Source organism: Xiphophorus hellerii, chromosome 24, assembly GCF_003331165.1.
Source record: "Xiphophorus hellerii strain 12219 chromosome 24, Xiphophorus_hellerii-4.1, whole genome shotgun sequence".
Classification (NCBI taxonomy): domain Eukaryota; kingdom Metazoa; phylum Chordata; class Actinopteri; order Cyprinodontiformes; family Poeciliidae; genus Xiphophorus; species Xiphophorus hellerii.
The window spans coordinates 16182324-16203153 of record NC_045695.1 but is presented as its reverse complement, the minus strand read 5'-3'; the positions used below and the strand labels follow the sequence as shown (position 1 = coordinate 16203153).

General features: G+C 36.8%; 1 protein-coding gene and 2 long non-coding RNA genes across 3 annotated transcripts in view; 1 reads left to right on the top strand and 2 right to left on the bottom strand.

Moving 5' to 3' along the window:
- Positions 1-20830, bottom strand: part of LOC116715638 (NLR family CARD domain-containing protein 3-like) — a 59213-nt gene that overhangs the window by 15619 nt on the left and 22764 nt on the right. The window contains exon 7 of the mRNA XM_032556171.1: positions 18725-20465. Within this exon, the coding sequence (XP_032412062.1) occupies positions 18725-20465 (1741 nt within the window). The remainder of the gene's footprint in view (positions 1-18724; positions 20466-20830) is intronic.
- LOC116715735 (uncharacterized) lies at positions 5659-6553 on the top strand. The gene is made up of 3 exons (XR_004338228.1): positions 5659-5753; positions 6169-6295; positions 6505-6553. It is a non-coding gene; the product is annotated as an uncharacterized LOC116715735 (long non-coding RNA).
- On the bottom strand, positions 10307-11198 carry LOC116715747 (uncharacterized). The gene is made up of 3 exons (XR_004338242.1): positions 11107-11198; positions 10565-10691; positions 10307-10355 (listed from the first exon to the last, which is right to left on the bottom strand). It is a non-coding gene; the product is annotated as an uncharacterized LOC116715747 (long non-coding RNA).

Below are 20830 nucleotides of genomic sequence, written 5' to 3'. Positions count from 1 at the left end.
CATCAGAGGACCTGCTGAGACCGTGTCAACCATCAAACCTCCGGAGACGCTCATGGAGCAGGTGCAGCAACTGTCCTGGACGAGAGTGGACCGACGAGCGACGAAGGGCGCATTTAAAGCCGGCCGGGGTACAAGGAGAAGCTGCGGGCCTTCAGGAGAACACCTGCGGGCCCTACGGGACCCAGCGGATCTTCCCCAGACAGAAGACAGCGCGAGGAACTGTGAAATATCTTCAACCAAATCTGTAACTAGTGGTGGAAACAAACTTTTGAATAATCCGGTTCATTCAGAACCTTTTTTCCTTTGGAAACTTTTCTCGGTTTTTTCTTCTTTTTTTCAGCCATGCGACTGTTGCAGGTAAGGGCCTCTCCCTCTGCACCGAAGAGGGAGATTTTTTCCTTCGAGCCCCTTGTGGGGACTCAACAGGGTCAGGTTAATAGACCCCTACCTAGGAAGTTGCATGGACAAATTATGTTCAGTTTTATGTGTATTATGTTAATTGTTTGTTCCCTGCCGGTTCTCGCGGGGAGGGGGAACTGCACCAGGTTTCTGAGTGAGAAGGAGGAGGGAATCACATAGATGCAAAACGGATCTTTAAAAATAGCATCATTTAATATAAATGGAGTACTCAATCCAGTTAAGGGGGAAAGAATCTTATCAAAATTAAAGAAAGATAAAATCCAAGTCGCTTTTTTGCAAGAGACACACCTCAACGACTCAGAACACGCCAAATTAAATAAACAAGGATTTAAACATGTTTATTTCTCTTCACATGGCTCGGGGAGGCGGAGAGGAGTGGCGACCCTCATATCCAAGGCTGTAAATTATGAGCACATTTCTGAATATAACGACAAGGAAGGCAGATTTGTTATGGTAACAGGTAAATTAGAAGGAATCGTGATAACTCTCCTTAACGTGTATATTCCTCCTGGAAGTGACTGGTCCTTTTATAAACAAATAGTCGATATAATGACAACAAAAAGTCAGGGGATTTTAATATGCGGCGGAGACTTTAATGTCCGATTAAATCCGAAAATTGACTCTTCAAATGGGAAACCCGACGCAAAAAACATTAGCAGAAGATTAAATACCTGGATGAGTGAGGTGGGGGTCGTGGACGTTTGGAGAGAAAGAAACCCAAAGAGTCGAGATTACTCTCACTACTCACATGCTCATTACGTCTACTCCCGCATAGATTACTGCTTTATGTTCAGGGAGATCTTTTTAGGGTAGACAGCTGTGAAATGGGACCCAATACTCTTTCAGATCATGGTCCCATTTACATCTCAATCCGTCTGAATAATAAGAGGAGGTCCACTCTGTGGAGACTGAACTCTAACATTTTGAACAAATTGGACATTAGAGATAAACTAAAACGTGAAATTAATTTATATTTAGAAAATAACGATAATGAGGAAGTGACTCCTCCTATAATCTGGGACGCGTTAAAAGCAGTAGAGAGACTCTATAGGCACCCTTCTGTCAAAATTTAATCGGGGTTTGATTGATGAGTGATTTATGACCCTAATCATTAATTGCTATTAATATCCACCCCCCCCCCCCCCCCACCCCCCACCCCCCCCCCGCCCCCACCCTTTCCCACACACACCTGTTACGCCAACTGTTATTCCCACTATGTGTTTTAAAAATAGTACAATTAAAGTATGAAAAAACATTATGAGTTTTAAGAATAATACAATGAAAGTATGAAAAACAATAAGTGTTAGATAATTGAGAATAATATACAATATAGTATATTTAAATAGAATGTTGTAGTTACCTCCGGTTTTTCTCACTAAGCCATTTGGTGTTTGTGTGTGTGTGTGTGTCCGGCTCTCTCGTGCTGACTATGAGTTTGTGACATAATACCGGACAGGCCTCACCTGTCATCTGTGTGTGGCGGGCTAAAAAAAAAAAACCCTAGGTAGGCGATTCTCTTGACCTGAGGGTCATCACAGAGGGCCTGTAAGGAAACTCTATGTCTCCAGAAAACAGATTTTCAAACCGTCATCGATTATCAGCTCGGGATCTGCGCGGGAAAAGGCGGGAGCCAGCTGTCCGTGTCTTTCAGGGTGATTCTCATCAATTATCAGGTATTAGACAATCTTCCTGAATGCTGTGTATCAGGAACGGGAGAGGGCATAAGGGTGGACAGAGGCGTGTGTGTGTGTGTGTGTGTGTGTGTGTGTGTGTGGGTGCACCCGTAAGACTGAACACATACCTCTAGAGAAAGCCTAGAGTTTTAACTGTTTTACTGCTTTATTTTATGGTAGCACGACTAGTCAGTGCTGACTATGAGTTTGTGATTTCCTTCATCACTTAAATTTTAAACTCTTATAGATTTTGTTTTCTGTAACACTTGCTAGTGTGATACGTTTCAGTAAATGTTCCTCATCTGTACACGTACTTCTTAAGAATATGTGACAGACAGTAAACAGGCCTACTCAAATTTAACTTTTATCTTTCCGCAGTTAAAGAATTTGTCCAGACTTTTCCAGAATTTGGCCCGGTATCACTGTGAATAATTTTGTTCAGTTTTTTTCTTGCTGTTGAATCAACGCTGATCTTCCCACTGCTTCATGTTTTCTCCAAAATAGTAAATCCTGGTTTAAATACATTTGAAACTCATAGATTTTTTTTCTGTAACACTTGCTAGTGTGAAACATGTTAGTAAATGTTCCTCATTTGTACTCGTACTTCTGAACAATATCTGACAGGGGCTAAACAGGCCACGGTGAGGTTACTCATATGTATCTTTCAGCTTTCCCTCCACCCATTATCTTACACACTTTAGTGTGTTCACTAGCAAAATATAGTACACCTCTAATTTTTTTAATTTTTCATTATTAAAACTTTGAAATGATCAATGTGAACCATCAGTCTGTATTAAAATAGTTAATATAATTCATATTATTTATTTAGATTTGATGTTTTAATGTGTGCCCTTGGATTTATATTGATTTATTCAATATAATATATTGATTTATTTATCAAACTGAATAGCCATTCCGTTTTTTTTATATAGTATTTTTTTCTTTTGGTGTTTGTTGCACAAATTCAAATATATGCCGGCTATCAACCAACAATTAAATCAGTGAATTTGCGTTTTTTTTCTTAAATACTCCCTCTCACCGAGACTTACTTACATCTTCTGACAGCTAGCCCAACTTATAATAACATTGACTAAATTTGCTATTGGTACACTTTACCTAAAAATAAAAATTAAACATACTCACTACACAACCATGCTCCAAGAGTTGCTCACAACATGGTGAATTGTTTTGTTACCTTAAAAATGATCTGCAGCTTTTGTTTCTTGGTCCTAATGATGATGTTCACTAATGTTCACTAACAGACAGTTCAACACCTCTTGTAATTGATAAGCTTATAAATGATCAATGCAAAGCATCAGTATGCGCTAAAGAAGATCATATCAGTCAGATTAAGTAAAATATCATTAAACTCAAAGCAATCAAAATTATATTTCTCTGAAAGGTCTTTTTTTTCAGGGAGTTTAGACTGTATGAAAGGAATCAGTGAAATATACTATGAAATATTTTATCTGCTGCATCCCCATAATAAAACTTCAATTGTGAATTGAATGATTACATTGCATCTAGACACAAAAGAATCAACCATTAATTAGTAATCATACTGACTAACAAGATCTGATCAAACAAGAAACTTGACTACCTCAAGGGATTTCTCACATTGGAGAACGAACCGTCTGACTTTCTTTAGCCACTAAATTTAACCTTACCAAAGTTTTGCCTTGGAGCAAACAGGTACTGAGTTTGAAGCGGATCAGACGCCTTCAGCCATCTGCTAAAGCTAGACTCCGGCCTTCCTCACTGTAAAATAAAACATTAGACTTAAAAAAAAGTTCAAGCGAACATCACTTAATTATCATCGACTTGTTGTTTGTACTCATCTTAAACAAGTGGCAGGAACATTTGGATATATATATAAAAAAAAAAGCTTTATAACTTAATCTATTTAAGTTGAGTCCATGCAACAAGTAAAATAAAAAGTGAACTATTTGAAAGTAGTGAGGATTTAGGGTGGTAAAAGTTGAACATTTTAACATGCCCAGACACTTTCTGCTCAAGCAAACCAAAAGGTTTTGAACAGAACAACCATGTCAAATAATGAGACCGTGAATCTTTAATCTATGTAGCAAATATATTGCTGCTGCTGCTGTAAGCAGAAAATAAAAGAAGTTTTACGGAGAATAATATTTTGGATGAGTTTAAGAATATTGTTTGCCAAAATCACACGGTGTAACTACACTTGTCTTTTATAAGTTGCAGTATTTGAATCTTTTTGAGGCAATTGGTTGCATAAATTAAAGTAAATACGACCTATTTTCCTGCTCCACATACTTAGTTAGCAATGTGCCAGTTAGCTTCCCAGTCTGAACTTCTGGGCAATGTCTTGATTCAGTCAAATTTTCTATCTTGTATCTCCTGAACTCTGATATTTTGCTTGCTGGTCTTCATCGTGCTCTGAATGCAGTATCGGGTTTCTCTTACTTTAACCCGCCCAACTTACACCTGATTGGCATGTTAGCCTTTTGATTCCCTCCCAGCGAGGCGGTGCTTCACAAAGCAAACTGTTTGTCAAACTGTTGATCTGCCTCATGGCTGTTTTAGAAGATATGGTGACTGAGTTTTAGAGAGTACTAGCCAGCTCATGCAGCTTGTTTTTATTAGATGCCAGTCCTAAAAGTACATATCTTTAAAATATGAATAAATACGTACAATTCCATAATTATTCGATCCAACGGTTGTAGAAGTTTTGTAATAATGCAATTCAGGTATTTTACATTTTCTGGACTAAAGGAGGATTTCAGTTCAACACCTGTGGTTTCTTAATGTAAGTGTTTCTGCTACTGGACAAGAAACAGGGTTAAAAGAGGATTTAGAAAGCAAAATACAAAGATGATAGTTGTTTTTACCGAGAGCAAGGCTGTGACTAGTTATCAGGACAGCATGAGACCTGTGCAATTTCTTAATCTTTAGGAAATATTTTTGGACACAGCCATCCGCAGGAGCAAGATGAAGCAAGAACATCACAACATCGGATGTATTTTTTCATCCTTCTATCCGTGATTTAAAACTATTTTTAATTTTGTGTCATCTTAAAGATGGAAAGAGTCAATTATGTTTTCACCCATGGAAAAGTGTAATGTGTTTATTATGAGTAGGATTAACCAAGCTGAAGGAAAATAAAGAAAAAGGATAAATAAATATTCATTGATACAGAACCGAATCAGCAAATATGAACTTATGAAACTATTGAAACCTTCAAGAATTTTATGCTGTGTAAGATATTTAAGAAAATAATAATGAATCTGCGTTCATGAATTTCTTTATTTGGTCATTGTCTGTAAAATACGTTTACCTTTTGTTTTGTTGAACACCAGACATCTCATCTCTTTCCCACAGTTTCTTTTCACTTAGTTCCACTACTGCTGTGAATTTTATAGTCAATGTTTAAAGCCAACACAGAGTCTGAAGCGATGGAGGAAATTTACGTCAATATGGAACCTGTTGGAAAAACTGCATCTAATCACACAGGTAAGAACAAAGTTACAGAGAAATTTAGTTTGTAATGAATTCAATTTTGCTAAGGTTGAGGTTTTTGTTAAGGTTCGAACAGCTCCAAAGAGAGGCTCTGCCTCCGTGCAGCTGTATGTTTGGGAATCCTGAATGTTTTACTTTTGGCTGAACTCATCACCCTCAGTGTACACAGTGAGTCTTGTTCTAATTATCTTAAAGATGTAAAAAGAGTAAATTTTATGTTTCTGTTATATAAAAAATGTCATTGTTCCCCTTCTAAAATCAAACTGACCAAATAGCAAGGGTTTAAAAAAGAATAAAGCTTGGTGACTCAAAAGTTTTGCAGAGAGGTGAAACATTACACTAAGTTACATGAGTCTGATTCATTTTCAACAATGGTTGCATTTGTAGCCATTTAGGTTAGCGTGTCTTTAATATCTTCTCTTTTTCAAACTATTTACCCAACGATTCATTGTTCAGTGTTACCTCAGTTTAAATTCTACAGGCATAACCAAAATCATGAAACTATTTTGTAAGTCTTAAGTGAAAATACGGTGTTGCCACTTCTTTTTGCACACATGTTTGTTAATTTTATTTTTTTTTTCAGCTCATGACATGACAGCAGATTTTTCTGACATCAGCAACATTCTGACCGACCAGAACAGCAACAGCGAGTTTCCCTCCATGATCGCTAACTTCACTGAAACGGCTCCACGAGCTGAAGACACTTTAAGGTTGGTCAAAACTTAAAAAAAATTTGGATCTCGTTAAAAATTGAATTCTACTCTGAATTGTAGAGTATAACTAATAACTTTCCTTTTTGGTCTAAATGAATATAATGTAAATGAACAACTTTTATTTTAATTTATTAAGTGCTCTATCATTTGCGTGTGCTGAAAAACAATGTAAAACAAACTAAACTTTGTTTGTTTTCTCCTTAAAGGGAAATTGTGTCCTACAGAACGAACAAACATCAATTGTTCCTGTTCATCCAGGGGCTGCGGAAGAAGAGAAGAGCAGATCCACTAGTGATGGATGATTAGGATCTGTGTTCACTGTGATATTATTCACCAACAATAATGTAGCTTACGGTGTTACATAAAACCCTAAAGATGAAATGTACACTTCCAACTGTTGTGACCTGCATCTAATAACACAACAATTTTATCGCTTGTACTCTGTGTTTTTCTTTCTTGTTAAAACTCTGACATGATAAACAAATGTTTTTGTTTGTTTGTTTGTTTGTTTGTTTTTGTATTTTTGCGGAGAATCGGTTGATGCGTTCTGATTGTGTATTAATGTGACTTTTACTACGAAACTTTATGGAGTTCCAGTTGTGTCCGGTAATAGCGGATTAAGTTCTATCTTGGTAAAATTATATTTCCAATTATTTACTATCATTTGTAATAAAGTGATGCCAACACCACGGATTCAACAGTGAGGAGTTTGTTCTAGTCATCTTAAAGATGGAAAGAGTCAATGTTGTGCTGATTCTGAGTAACTGAATGATTAACTGAATGACTTTTCATTCATTTCAGAGTTCAATCAGCGAGGTTATTCATTTTGTGATGGTCCTAGTCTATGAAAGAAAGAAACAAAGAAAGAAAGCAGCAAATGTACATGTTGGTTCCCCTGAAAATATGGATAAATTCAGTCATTGTAGGGTTAAAGTAATTTGAAGAAGGAGAAGCGTATAAACAAGTCAAGTCAATGACGAGTCAATGACTTGATGCATTCTGCATTTTTAACTCGGTTAACTTAACTTTTTGTTTTTTTTACTGACTTTAATACATTTAAATTGCTACGTTGTTTGATAAGTAGAATGGAAATGACTTTTTTTGTAAATGGTCTTGTAAATTAGCGTTTTAAAAATCAACTGAATTGAATTAAGAAATTTGACCATCGGATTGGACTGAAGAGAAATGATGAGCAATGTTTTATGGGTTTGGGTTTAATAAAGCAAAGATTGGTATTTTTGTAACATCAAAAGTTCATTTTTGAGGCAAACAGAAAATCCAGCTTATTATAGTTTACTGGGACTAACAACCCCCCGGACAAATTTGGAAAAAAATTCAGCTAAAGTGGGTGGTGCTTTAAGGCATAAACAGACACAGCCTAGTGTGGGGATAGATGGTGAGGGGATAAGCAGGGCTGTAGTAAGCGCCGTTACCAACTTGGTACTTTGTGGTTATAGTTTTCTCCAAGTTGCGCTTAAGAAAGTATGAACATGGGCAAAACTGAGAAACTCTATCAATCAACCAACTGGATATTAAAGTATGTCACCGGAGATTTGTTCTCCTGTCCACGCGATGAATCCTTGGCCCACTGCATCAGTGAAGACTGTCGCATGGGAGCAGGCATAGCGGCGATGTTCAAGAAGAAGTTTGGTCGAGTCTCAGAGTTAAAGGAGCAGAGTGAGTCAGACTAGTTACTAAAGTCTTTGTTTTGGAAAAAAATGTTTTACATTTTTTTTCCAGTTCATCCAAATGTCTGATTTCAACAGCAAGTGCTAAATCATATCCTGTTTTGTATTTTTTTGTATGTCCTAATAGAGAAGCTTCCGGGGCAGTGTGCTGTCCTGACACATGATCAACGTTTCATCTACTATCTGGCAAATATACCACAATTATACTGCATAGGACCAAAAGTTGTTTCATTATTCGATCTGGTAACTGTATCTTTCCTATTATGTGTCTCAGATCACAAAGAAAAAAGCCAGCCAGAAACCCACGTATGTCAGCCTAAGACAGAGTCTGGAAGACATGAAATCTCACTGCTTAGAAAATGGTGTCAATAGGATATCAATACCCCGGTTTGTAGGAACTACTGTGAATAAATGACTATAATAAATACCCTTAAATCTTCTTTATTGGGGATAATTAATCAATTTGCTTGTCTCATATCTCCCCCCTCAGAATTGGCTGTGGCCTGGACCAGCTGCTGTGGTCAAAGGTGTCAAAGATCCTGGAACAGATCTTTAAAGAGACACATATCTCCATCACAGTGTACACCCTGCCCTGTGTTGGGTCAAAGCTTCAAATGCATGCCATGTAGTACATTTTCATTTGAGTTTTGTTTTTAACTTTAAATCCTTTATAATCTCTTAAAATTTTGGATGAAATCAACACTCCTTAAACAGTTTTAAGGAAACAATAAACAAGGAAACAATAAAAACCTCCCCATAAGATGTTTAGATACAAGACTTTTAACATCCCACTGATGTAAAAAATGATGTTTCGTCCCATTAAAGATACGAAACTTATTGTAAACACTGATGTTGCACTGTCACTATCGTACTACATGATGCTACTACTAAATCATGCTACACAAAATGATCCAACAAAGCCCCTGAGGCAGGTAAAATACAATAGTTATGCCTAAAATTTGTTCTTTGTTATTCTAAATCTATATAGTTGTTGAAAACGTAGCTTTTCCTGTGAATCTGTAAATCTAAATTGTGAAAGAGTTTGCTTCCCTAGCTTTATTTTCCTGACCCAAATTCAGGAGCAAGATTGTTGTCACAAGTTTTTTTTGTCATGAGTTTATAATGATTCTGATGCTTGACTTTTTTAGTATTTGTAACCTGTGAATGATGTTGTACAGAATATTAGGACTTATATCTTTGTAAATAAAATTTAAGATCATGGTTTTTGACAACCTTTACCTGCTCAGACAACAGGCAACGGTATGTAGGAAAATGCAATTTGAAATTTTTAAAAAATTTCTTAGTTTTGCCTCAAAAATGAACTTTTGATGTTACAAAAATACCAATCTTTGCTTTATTAAACCCAAACCCATAAAACATTGCTCATCATTTCTCTTCAGTCCAATCCGATGGTCAAATTTCTTAATTCAATTCAGTTGATTTTTAAAACGCTAATTTACAAGACCATTTACAAAAAAAGTCATTTCCATTCTACTTATCAAACAACGTAGCAATTTAAATGTATTAAAGTCAGTAAAAAAAACAAAAAGTTAAGTTAACCGAGTTAAAAATGCAGAATGCATCAAGTCATTGACTCGTCATTGACTTGACTTGTTTATACGCTTCTCCTTCTTCAAATTACTTTAACCCTACAATGACTGAATTTATCCATATTTTCAGGGGAACCAACATGTACATTTGCTGCTTTCTTTCTTTGTTTCTTTCTTTCATAGACTAGGACCATCACAAAATGAATAACCTCGCTGATTGAACTCTGAAATGAATGAAAAGTCATTCAGTTAATCATTCAGTTACTCAGAATCAGCACAACATTGACTCTTTCCATCTTTAAGATGACTAGAACAAACTCCTCACTGTTGAATCCGTGGTGTTGGCATCACTTTATTACAAATGATAGTAAATAATTGGAAATATAATTTTACCAAGATAGAACTTAATCCGCTATTACCGGACACAACTGGAACTCCATAAAGTTTCGTAGTAAAAGTCACATTAATACACAATCAGAACGCATCAACCGATTCTCCGCAAAAATACAAAAACAAACAAACAAACAAACAAACAAAAACATTTGTTTATCATGTCAGAGTTTTAACAAGAAAGAAAAACACAGAGTACAAGCGATAAAATTGTTGTGTTATTAGATGCAGGTCACAACAGTTGGAAGTGTACATTTCATCTTTAGGGTTTTATGTAACACCGTAAGCTACATTATTGTTGGTGAATAATATCACAGTGAACACAGATCCTAATCATCCATCACTAGTGGATCTGCTCTTCTCTTCTTCCGCAGCCCCTGGATGAACAGGAACAATTGATGTTTGTTCGTTCTGTAGGACACAATTTCCCTTTAAGGAGAAAACAAACAAAGTTTAGTTTGTTTTACATTGTTTTTCAGCACACGCAAATGATAGAGCACTTAATAAATTAAAATAAAAGTTGTTCATTTACATTATATTCATTTAGACCAAAAAGGAAAGTTATTAGTTATACTCTACAATTCAGAGTAGAATTCAATTTTTAACGAGATCCAAATTTTTTTTAAGTTTTGACCAACCTTAAAGTGTCTTCAGCTCGTGGAGCCGTTTCAGTGAAGTTAGCGATCATGGAGGGAAACTCGCTGTTGCTGTTCTGGTCGGTCAGAATGTTGCTGATGTCAGAAAAATCTGCTGTCATGTCATGAGCTGAAAAAAAAAATAAAATTAACAAACATGTGTGCAAAAAGAAGTGGCAAGACCGTATTTTCACTTAAGACTTACAAAATAGTTTCATGATTTTGGTTATGCCTGTAGAATTTAAACTGAGGTAACACTGAACAATGAATCGTTGGGTAAATAGTTTGAAAAAGAGAAGATATTAAAGACACGCTAACCTAAATGGCTACAAATGCAACCATTGTTGAAAATGAATCAGACTCATGTAACTTAGTGTAATGTTTCACCTCTCTGCAAAACTTTTGAGTCACCAAGCTTTATTCTTTTTTAAACCCTTGCTATTTGGTCAGTTTGATTTTAGAAGGGGAACAATGACATTTTTTATATAACAGAAACATAAAATTTACTCTTTTTACATCTTTAAGATAATTAGAACAAGACTCACTGTGTACACTGAGGGTGATGAGTTCAGCCAAAAGTAAAACATTCAGGATTCCCAAACATACAGCTGCACGGAGGCAGAGCCTCTCTTTGGAGCTGCTTCGAACCTTAACAAAAACCTCAACCTTAGCAAAATTGAATTCATTACAAACTAAATTTCTCTGTAACTTTGTTCTTACCTGTGTGATTAGATGCAGTTTTTCCAACAGGTTCCATATTGACGTAAATTTCCTCCATCGCTTCAGACTCTGTGTTGGCTTTAAACATTGACTATAAAATTCACAGCAGTAGTGGAACTAAGTGAAAAGAAACTGTGGGAAAGAGATGAGATGTCTGGTGTTCAACAAAACAAAAGGTAAACGTATTTTACAGACAATGACCAAATAAAGAAATTCATGAACGCAGATTCATTATTATTTTCTTAAATATCTTACACAGCATAAAATTCTTGAAGGTTTCAATAGTTTCATAAGTTCATATTTGCTGATTCGGTTCTGTATCAATGAATATTTATTTATCCTTTTTCTTTATTTTCCTTCAGCTTGGTTAATCCTACTCATAATAAACACATTACACTTTTCCATGGGTGAAAACATAATTGACTCTTTCCATCTTTAAGATGACACAAAATTAAAAATAGTTTTAAATCACGGATAGAAGGATGAAAAAATACATCCGATGTTGTGATGTTCTTGCTTCATCTTGCTCCTGCGGATGGCTGTGTCCAAAAATATTTCCTAAAGATTAAGAAATTGCACAGGTCTCATGCTGTCCTGATAACTAGTCACAGCCTTGCTCTCGGTAAAAACAACTATCATCTTTGTATTTTGCTTTCTAAATCCTCTTTTAACCCTGTTTCTTGTCCAGTAGCAGAAACACTTACATTAAGAAACCACAGGTGTTGAACTGAAATCCTCCTTTAGTCCAGAAAATGTAAAATACCTGAATTGCATTATTACAAAACTTCTACAACCGTTGGATCGAATAATTATGGAATTGTACGTATTTATTCATATTTTAAAGATATGTACTTTTAGGACTGGCATCTAATAAAAACAAGCTGCATGAGCTGGCTAGTACTCTCTAAAACTCAGTCACCATATCTTCTAAAACAGCCATGAGGCAGATCAACAGTTTGACAAACAGTTTGCTTTGTGAAGCACCGCCTCGCTGGGAGGGAATCAAAAGGCTAACATGCCAATCAGGTGTAAGTTGGGCGGGTTAAAGTAAGAGAAACCCGATACTGCATTCAGAGCACGATGAAGACCAGCAAGCAAAATATCAGAGTTCAGGAGATACAAGATAGAAAATTTGACTGAATCAAGACATTGCCCAGAAGTTCAGACTGGGAAGCTAACTGGCACATTGCTAACTAAGTATGTGGAGCAGGAAAATAGGTCGTATTTACTTTAATTTATGCAACCAATTGCCTCAAAAAGATTCAAATACTGCAACTTATAAAAGACAAGTGTAGTTACACCGTGTGATTTTGGCAAACAATATTCTTAAACTCATCCAAAATATTATTCTCCGTAAAACTTCTTTTATTTTCTGCTTACAGCAGCAGCAGCAATATATTTGCTACATAGATTAAAGATTCACGGTCTCATTATTTGACATGGTTGTTCTGTTCAAAACCTTTTGGTTTGCTTGAGCAGAAAGTGTCTGGGCATGTTAAAATGTTCAACTTTTACCACCCTAAATCCTCACTACTTTCAAATAGTTCACTTTTTATTTTACTTGTTGCATGGACTCAACTTAAATAGATTAAGTTATAAAGCTTTTTTTTTTATATATATATCCAAATGTTCCTGCCACTTGTTTAAGATGAGTACAAACAACAAGTCGATGATAATTAAGTGATGTTCGCTTGAACTTTTTTTTAAGTCTAATGTTTTATTTTACAGTGAGGAAGGCCGGAGTCTAGCTTTAGCAGATGGCTGAAGGCGTCTGATCCGCTTCAAACTCAGTACCTGTTTGCTCCAAGGCAAAACTTTGGTAAGGTTAAATTTAGTGGCTAAAGAAAGTCAGACGGTTCGTTCTCCAATGTGAGAAATCCCTTGAGGTAGTCAAGTTTCTTGTTTGATCAGATCTTGTTAGTCAGTATGATTACTAATTAATGGTTGATTCTTTTGTGTCTAGATGCAATGTAATCATTCAATTCACAATTGAAGTTTTATTATGGGGATGCAGCAGATAAAATATTTCATAGTATATTTCACTGATTCCTTTCATACAGTCTAAACTCCCTGAAAAAAAAGACCTTTCAGAGAAATATAATTTTGATTGCTTTGAGTTTAATGATATTTTACTTAATCTGACTGATATGATCTTCTTTAGCGCATACTGATGCTTTGCATTGATCATTTATAAGCTTATCAATTACAAGAGGTGTTGAACTGTCTGTTAGTGAACATTAGTGAACATCATCATTAGGACCAAGAAACAAAAGCTGCAGATCATTTTTAAGGTAACAAAACAATTCACCATGTTGTGAGCAACTCTTGGAGCATGGTTGTGTAGTGAGTATGTTTAATTTTTATTTTTAGGTAAAGTGTACCAATAGCAAATTTAGTCAATGTTATTATAAGTTGGGCTAGCTGTCAGAAGATGTAAGTAAGTCTCGGTGAGAGGGAGTATTTAAGAAAAAAAACGCAAATTCACTGATTTAATTGTTGGTTGATAGCCGGCATATATTTGAATTTGTGCAACAAACACCAAAAGAAAAAAATACTATATAAAAAAAACGGAATGGCTATTCAGTTTGATAAATAAATCAATATATTATATTGAATAAATCAATATAAATCCAAGGGCACACATTAAAACATCAAATCTAAATAAATAATATGAATTATATTAACTATTTTAATACAGACTGATGGTTCACATTGATCATTTCAAAGTTTTAATAATGAAAAATTAAAAAAATTAGAGGTGTACTATATTTTGCTAGTGAACACACTAAAGTGTGTAAGATAATGGGTGGAGGGAAAGCTGAAAGATACATATGAGTAACCTCACCGTGGCCTGTTTAGCCCCTGTCAGATATTGTTCAGAAGTACGAGTACAAATGAGGAACATTTACTAACATGTTTCACACTAGCAAGTGTTACAGAAAAAAAATCTATGAGTTTCAAATGTATTTAAACCAGGATTTACTATTTTGGAGAAAACATGAAGCAGTGGGAAGATCAGCGTTGATTCAACAGCAAGAAAAAAACTGAACAAAATTATTCACAGTGATACCGGGCCAAATTCTGGAAAAGTCTGGACAAATTCTTTAACTGCGGAAAGATAAAAGTTAAATTTGAGTAGGCCTGTTTACTGTCTGTCACATATTCTTAAGAAGTACGTGTACAGATGAGGAACATTTACTGAAACGTATCACACTAGCAAGTGTTACAGAAAACAAAATCTATAAGAGTTTAAAATTTAAGTGATGAAGGAAATCACAAACTCATAGTCAGCACTGACTAGTCGTGCTACCATAAAATAAAGCAGTAAAACAGTTAAAACTCTAGGCTTTCTCTAGAGGTATGTGTTCAGTCTTACGGGTGCACCCACACACACACACACACACACACACACACACACACGCCTCTGTCCACCCTTATGCCCTCTCCCGTTCCTGATACACAGCATTCAGGAAGATTGTCTAATACCTGATAATTGATGAGAATCACCCTGAAAGACACGGACAGCTGGCTCCCGCCTTTTCCCGCGCAGATCCCGAGCTGATAATCGATGACGGTTTGAAAATCTGTTTTCTGGAGACATAGAGTTTCCTTACAGGCCCTCTGTGATGACCCTCAGGTCAAGAGAATCGCCTACCTAGGGTTTTTTTTTTTTAGCCCGCCACACACAGATGACAGGTGAGGCCTGTCCGGTATTATGTCACAAACTCATAGTCAGCACGAGAGAGCCGGACACACACACACACACAAACACCAAATGGCTTAGTGAGAAAAACCGGAGGTAACTACAACATTCTATTTAAATATACTATATTGTATATTATTCTCAATTATCTAACACTTATTGTTTTTCATACTTTCATTGTATTATTCTTAAAACTCATAATGTTTTTTCATACTTTAATTGTACTATTTTTAAAACACATAGTGGGAATAACAGTTGGCGTAACAGGTGTGTGTGGGAAAGGGTGGGGGCGGGGGGGGGGTGGGGGGTGGGGGGGGGGGGGGGGGTGGATATTAATAGCAATTAATGATTAGGGTCATAAATCACTCATCAATCAAACCCCGATTAAATTTTGACAGAAGGGTGCCTATAGAGTCTCTCTAGCAGTGATTAGGGGTAAAATTATATCCATAACCTCATATGAGAAGAGAATCAGAGAAGAAAAACTCCAGGAATTAGAAGAGGATTTGAAACGATTACAGAGAGAACATGCAAAATCTCCCAAAGATGACAACACCAAACATAAGATTATAAAACTAAAGAAAGAAATAGAAGAAATAAACATTCAGGAAATCCAAAAAAAGCTTATTTTTATAAAACAGCAATACTATGAGGTAGGTGGGAAATCCCTGAAACTTTTATCATAAAGGTTAAGAAAACAACAAGCCTGCAGAACTATACATAAAATAAGAAACAACGTAACAAAGGCAATAGAAACTAATCCGGAGAAAATCAAAAACTGCTTTCAAAAATACTATAAAACATTATATTCCCAGTCACAGACAAGCAGCGACAACCAGACCGATGCCTTTCTGGAAAAGACCAATCTTCCAACGATCACTGATTAACAAAATAAAAAATTAATATCCAAAATTACAAAAGAGGAAATTCAATCAGCAATCAAGAGAACTAAAAAGGGAAAGTCTCCAGGGACAGATGGATTCACTACAGAATGGTACAAAATTATGCAAGACCAACTAATCCCAACATTAGAGAAAACTTTCAACTGGGTTTTAGAAAATAAAAATATTCGCCCTCATGGAGAGAAGCAGTGATTTCAGTCAAACCGAAGGAAGGGAAAGACAAACTGGAATGTGGGAGTTATCGTCCTGTAAGTCTTCTAAACAATGATTATAAACTTTTCACCTCCATACTGTCTAAAAGAATAGAAGTCATATTACCAGCTTTAATACATAAAGATCAGACTGGCTTTGTCAGGCAAAGACAGACCCAAGACAACATTAGGAAAACACATTATGAGAGAAGTCACTCATAAAAACTAGAGGCACTGATATTAAGTCTAGATGCAGAGAAAGCATTTGATTCGGTGGGGTGGTCGTTTTTATATAAAGTGCTTTCAAAATTTGGATTTCATACAACGATAATCATTATCATTTAAATCATTTAAATCATTATATACTAAACCAACAGCTAGAATTAAAATTAATGGAGATTTGACCAATTCATTCACTTTGGAGAGAGGAACGAGACAGGGGTGTTGTGCGTCGCCGCTTCTCTTTGCCTTGTTTATTGAGCCCATGAGTCAACTGATCAGGCAGAGGTCAGAGGTCACCATGACATCTGGGGAGCAAAAACTATCCTTGTTCGCTGACGATTTATTGATAAGTATAACACAGCCCACACAGACAATCCCAAAACTGATGAAGTTGCTCGAAGAGTTTAGTTTAATCTCTGGTTACAAAATTAATATAAATAAAACTCAAGTATTAACATTTAACTACAATCCACCGTCTTCAATAAAGACTGTGTACAACTGGAATTGGGAGGCCAAGTCTATCAAATATTTGGGTGTTTCACTACCGAGGGACTTCTCAAAACTGTTTGATATAAATTATGGCCCACTAAATTTGAAAATAAAATCAGATTTACATAGATGGAATGTTATTCCCTTTTTAAGTTTGAGCTCCCGGATAGAATCCATCAGGATAAATATCCTTCCACAGTTATTGTACTTATTTCGATGTCTACCAGTCAGAGTCCCACCTAAACAGTTCTTAGAATGGGATAGATTAATAGCGAGGTATCTGTGGCAGGGTAAAAAGGCCAGAATTAAGCTTAGAACTCTGCAACTAAAAAAGGAAAAGGGTGGAATGGGCCTTCCCTGTTTACAGGAGTACTACCATGTTGCCTAGCTGAGACCTTTAGTCTGCCTCTGTTCACCATCATATACTGCAGCTTGGAAGGAAATAGAAGGCACGACAATAAAAGGAATCCCAATAACAGCCCTACTTAGTGATTATAAATTACAAGAAGAACAGCAGATCCCAGAAGACTCCATAACTGGTAGCTTTCTCAAGTCCTGGCAGGAATTGGCTAAAATCTGCAGAATAAGAGATGCATCTAAAATTATGAGGTGGTGCGCCTATGATTTGGATTTTACACCAAATAGAATTGATAATAGATTCAAGTTATGGACCTCAAAAGGCTTAACTGCCTATTATTCATTTGTCAACAAAGGGACATTTCAGAGTTTTGAAACCTTACAGACGGATCATGGGCTGGAAAAAGATGATTTTTTTAGGTACCTGCAGGTGAGACATGATTTTAATAGAAATTTTAAAGAGGTGTTGAGAAAAAATGATTCAAGTTTCATGGAGGTGTTTCTAACACTAATTAAACCCAGATCAGACAGCAGAATTATCTCTAAGTTATACAATGCCATGCAGCTATCTAAACATGAGAATACAGAATACATAAAGAGGAAATGGGAAAAGGAAATTAAGGTAATAATCTCACAAGAAGGCTGGGAAGAAATATGTCAACTGCAGTGGGTCTCGACTGGATCAAACACATGGTGGGAGTTTTGTTGGAAAAACATCGCACGATTTTTTGTTCCACCCATTCAGAGACGATATCAAAACAACGGGGACGCCTGCTGGAGACTCTGTGGATCTAAAGGAGCCAAACCACTTCCATGTTTTTTGGGACTGCCAAGTAATAAAACCATATTGGGAAGAGTTCCACAAACATATTGAAAATATATTCAATGTAAAAATTTCATTCAAATGTGAAACGTTGTATTTGGACAACCTACAGTTGGACACATGGACCAACAAAGACAAAAAACTGCTGGCTATACTGGCAGCCAGTAAGAAAGCCATCGCAAGGAAATGGCTAAAACCAGACCCACCCACCATCGATGAATGGATTGAAATTGTTTATCAGATTTATGTTATGGAAAAGATTTCTTTCTCCCTCCAAGTTGAAAAAGAAAAGTTTTATAAGATCTGGACCAATTGGACTGAGTATGTAAAACCAATTAGATCCGATTTCATTTGATTGTTCTTGTGAATTATGTGCCCTGACCTTGTATGTTATTGTGTTTTTTTTTATTGCTCGAGATGGTGCATTCCCCGTTATTGTTCAATTCTGTTCATTTTTGTTATTGTTCACAACAAAAATTAGTAATAGTCCGTAAAAGAAAATACCAGAAAGGCAGTATGGACAAAATCACTTGGATTCTCAGGTTGTATATTTATGTATGATCTTAAATGGGTAAAGCTGTAATTAACGAATGTGATGGAAATCTGTCTTTCTAAATAAAAAAATAATTACAAAAAAAAAATAGTCTAGGGGATGAAGGAAGTAGTTAAAGACCAAAAACATCCAGAAGCAGAAGAAGAAACAGGAGGACAATAGAGCTGAATCAGCATTCACACAATGAAAACATCTGGACTCACCGAGCCTTTCTGCAGTTCCTCACAGCTGGAAACAGTCTCCATCGTCCTGATTCTGATGTGTTGTACTTCTCCAGGTCCAACTCATCCAGAACCTCTGACACCTGCAGCATGAAGGCCAGAGCTGAACAGTCAGTCACTGAGAGCTGCTTCCCTGAATCCAGCAGCCGTTGGATCTCCTGATAAAATGAGACGTCGTTCATCTCCACCAGACAGTAGAAGATGTTGATGCTTCTGTCAGGAGAGATTTCATCAGTGTTCATCTTCTTCAGGTTGGTGATGATTCTCTGGATGGTTCCTGGACTGTTCTCTGTCTGACCCAGCAGATCTTCTAAGACTCTCTGGTTGGACTCCACAGTGAGACCATGAAGGAAGCGGACAAACGGGTCCAGGTGGCCATTTTCACTGCTGAGGGATTTCTCCATGACTTTCTTCATGAACTCATCTAGAGATGTTTCTCTGTATTCTTCTCCCAGAAACGTCTTGATCACCTCTGACTTCCTGCTGGTGAAACAGTGGAGCATGTAGACTGCAGCCAGAAACTCCTGGACGCTCAGATGAACAAAGGAGTAGACAGAGATGTCGCACGTCCCTCTCTCTCTTTTAAACATTTCAGTGAACACTCCTGAGAACAACGCAGCATCTTTGATGTTGATGCCGCACTTTTTGAGCTCTTTGTCATAGAAGATCAGATTTCCCTCCAGCAGCTGCTCAAAAGCCAGTTTTCCTAGAGACTCAATCAGCTTCTTGTTCTCTGGATCTTCATCAGCTATTTCTTCATACTTTTCCTTCTTGATTTTGAGTTGAACTAGCAGGAACTCTATGTACATCTCAGTCAGGGTCTTGGGCAGCTCTCCTCCCTCTCTGGTCATCATCACATCCTCCAGAACTTTAGCAGTGATCCAGCAGAAAACTGGGATGTGACACATGATGTGGAGACTTTTTGATTTCTGGATGTGGGAGATGATCCTGTTGGCCTTCTCTTCATCATCTCTGAATCTCTTCCTGAAGTACTCCTCCTTCTGTGGGTCAGTGAACCCTCTGACCTCTGTTACCATGTCAACACACTGAGCAGGGATCTGATTGGCTGCTGCAGGTCGTGTGGTTATCCAGAGGAGAGCAGAGGGAAGCAGTTTCCTCCTGATGAGGTTTGTCAGCAGAACATCCACTGAGCTGGACTCTGTAACATCAGTCAGGATCGGATTGTTGTTGAAGTCCAGACCAAGTCGACTTTCATCCAGACCATCAAAGATGAACAGAACCTTGAACGTTTCAAAGCTGCTGATTTCTTTGGTTTTAGAAAATAATTTATGAATCAGTCCTAATAAGCTTAACTTTTCTTCTTTCAACATATTCAGTTCTCTGAACGTGAATGGAAATATGAAATCAATGTTCTGGTTGTTTTTGCCTTCAGCCCAGTCCAGAGTGAACTTCTGTGTTAACAGTGTTTTATCAATGCCAGCCACTCCCATGGTCATCACTGCTCTGATTGGTTCATCTCTTCCAGGTGGGACTTTAAAGATGTCTTCTCTTCTGATTGTTTCTTGTTTCCTGGATGCTGTTTCAATGTGTCTGACCTCATGTTCCTGGTTGACCTCTCTAGTTAACCCCTCTGTGATGTGGAGCTCTGTGTAGATCTGGTCCAGAACGGTTTGATTTCCAGGTTCAGCGACGCCTTCAGAGAGACTCTGGAACTTCTTCTTCAGAAACTCTTTAAGGTCAGGCTGATACAGACCAACAATATCTGAAGAAAGAAAGAAAAACAAACAAAATAAAAACAATTTGCAATATTCTAACAAGTAACTGGACTAACAAAGTGGCCAGTTTGGTTCTTCTTCATAAACTTCTATGAAGGAAACATAATTCAATAATTAGAGAAAACTCAATGAAAGTTATTCCAACATCAGTCTCAGGGCCGGCCCAAGGCATTAGCAAACTAAGCAGCCGCTTAGGGCCCCAGAGCCACCAAGGGGCCCCCTCAGTGGAGCTGATTGTTTTTAATAACAATTTCTATGTCATCACAATAACAAAAACACCCAATTTCATAAAGAAGTGATTTGTTTTTACAATATATTTGATAATGCATGTAGAAATAATTATTTTATGGAC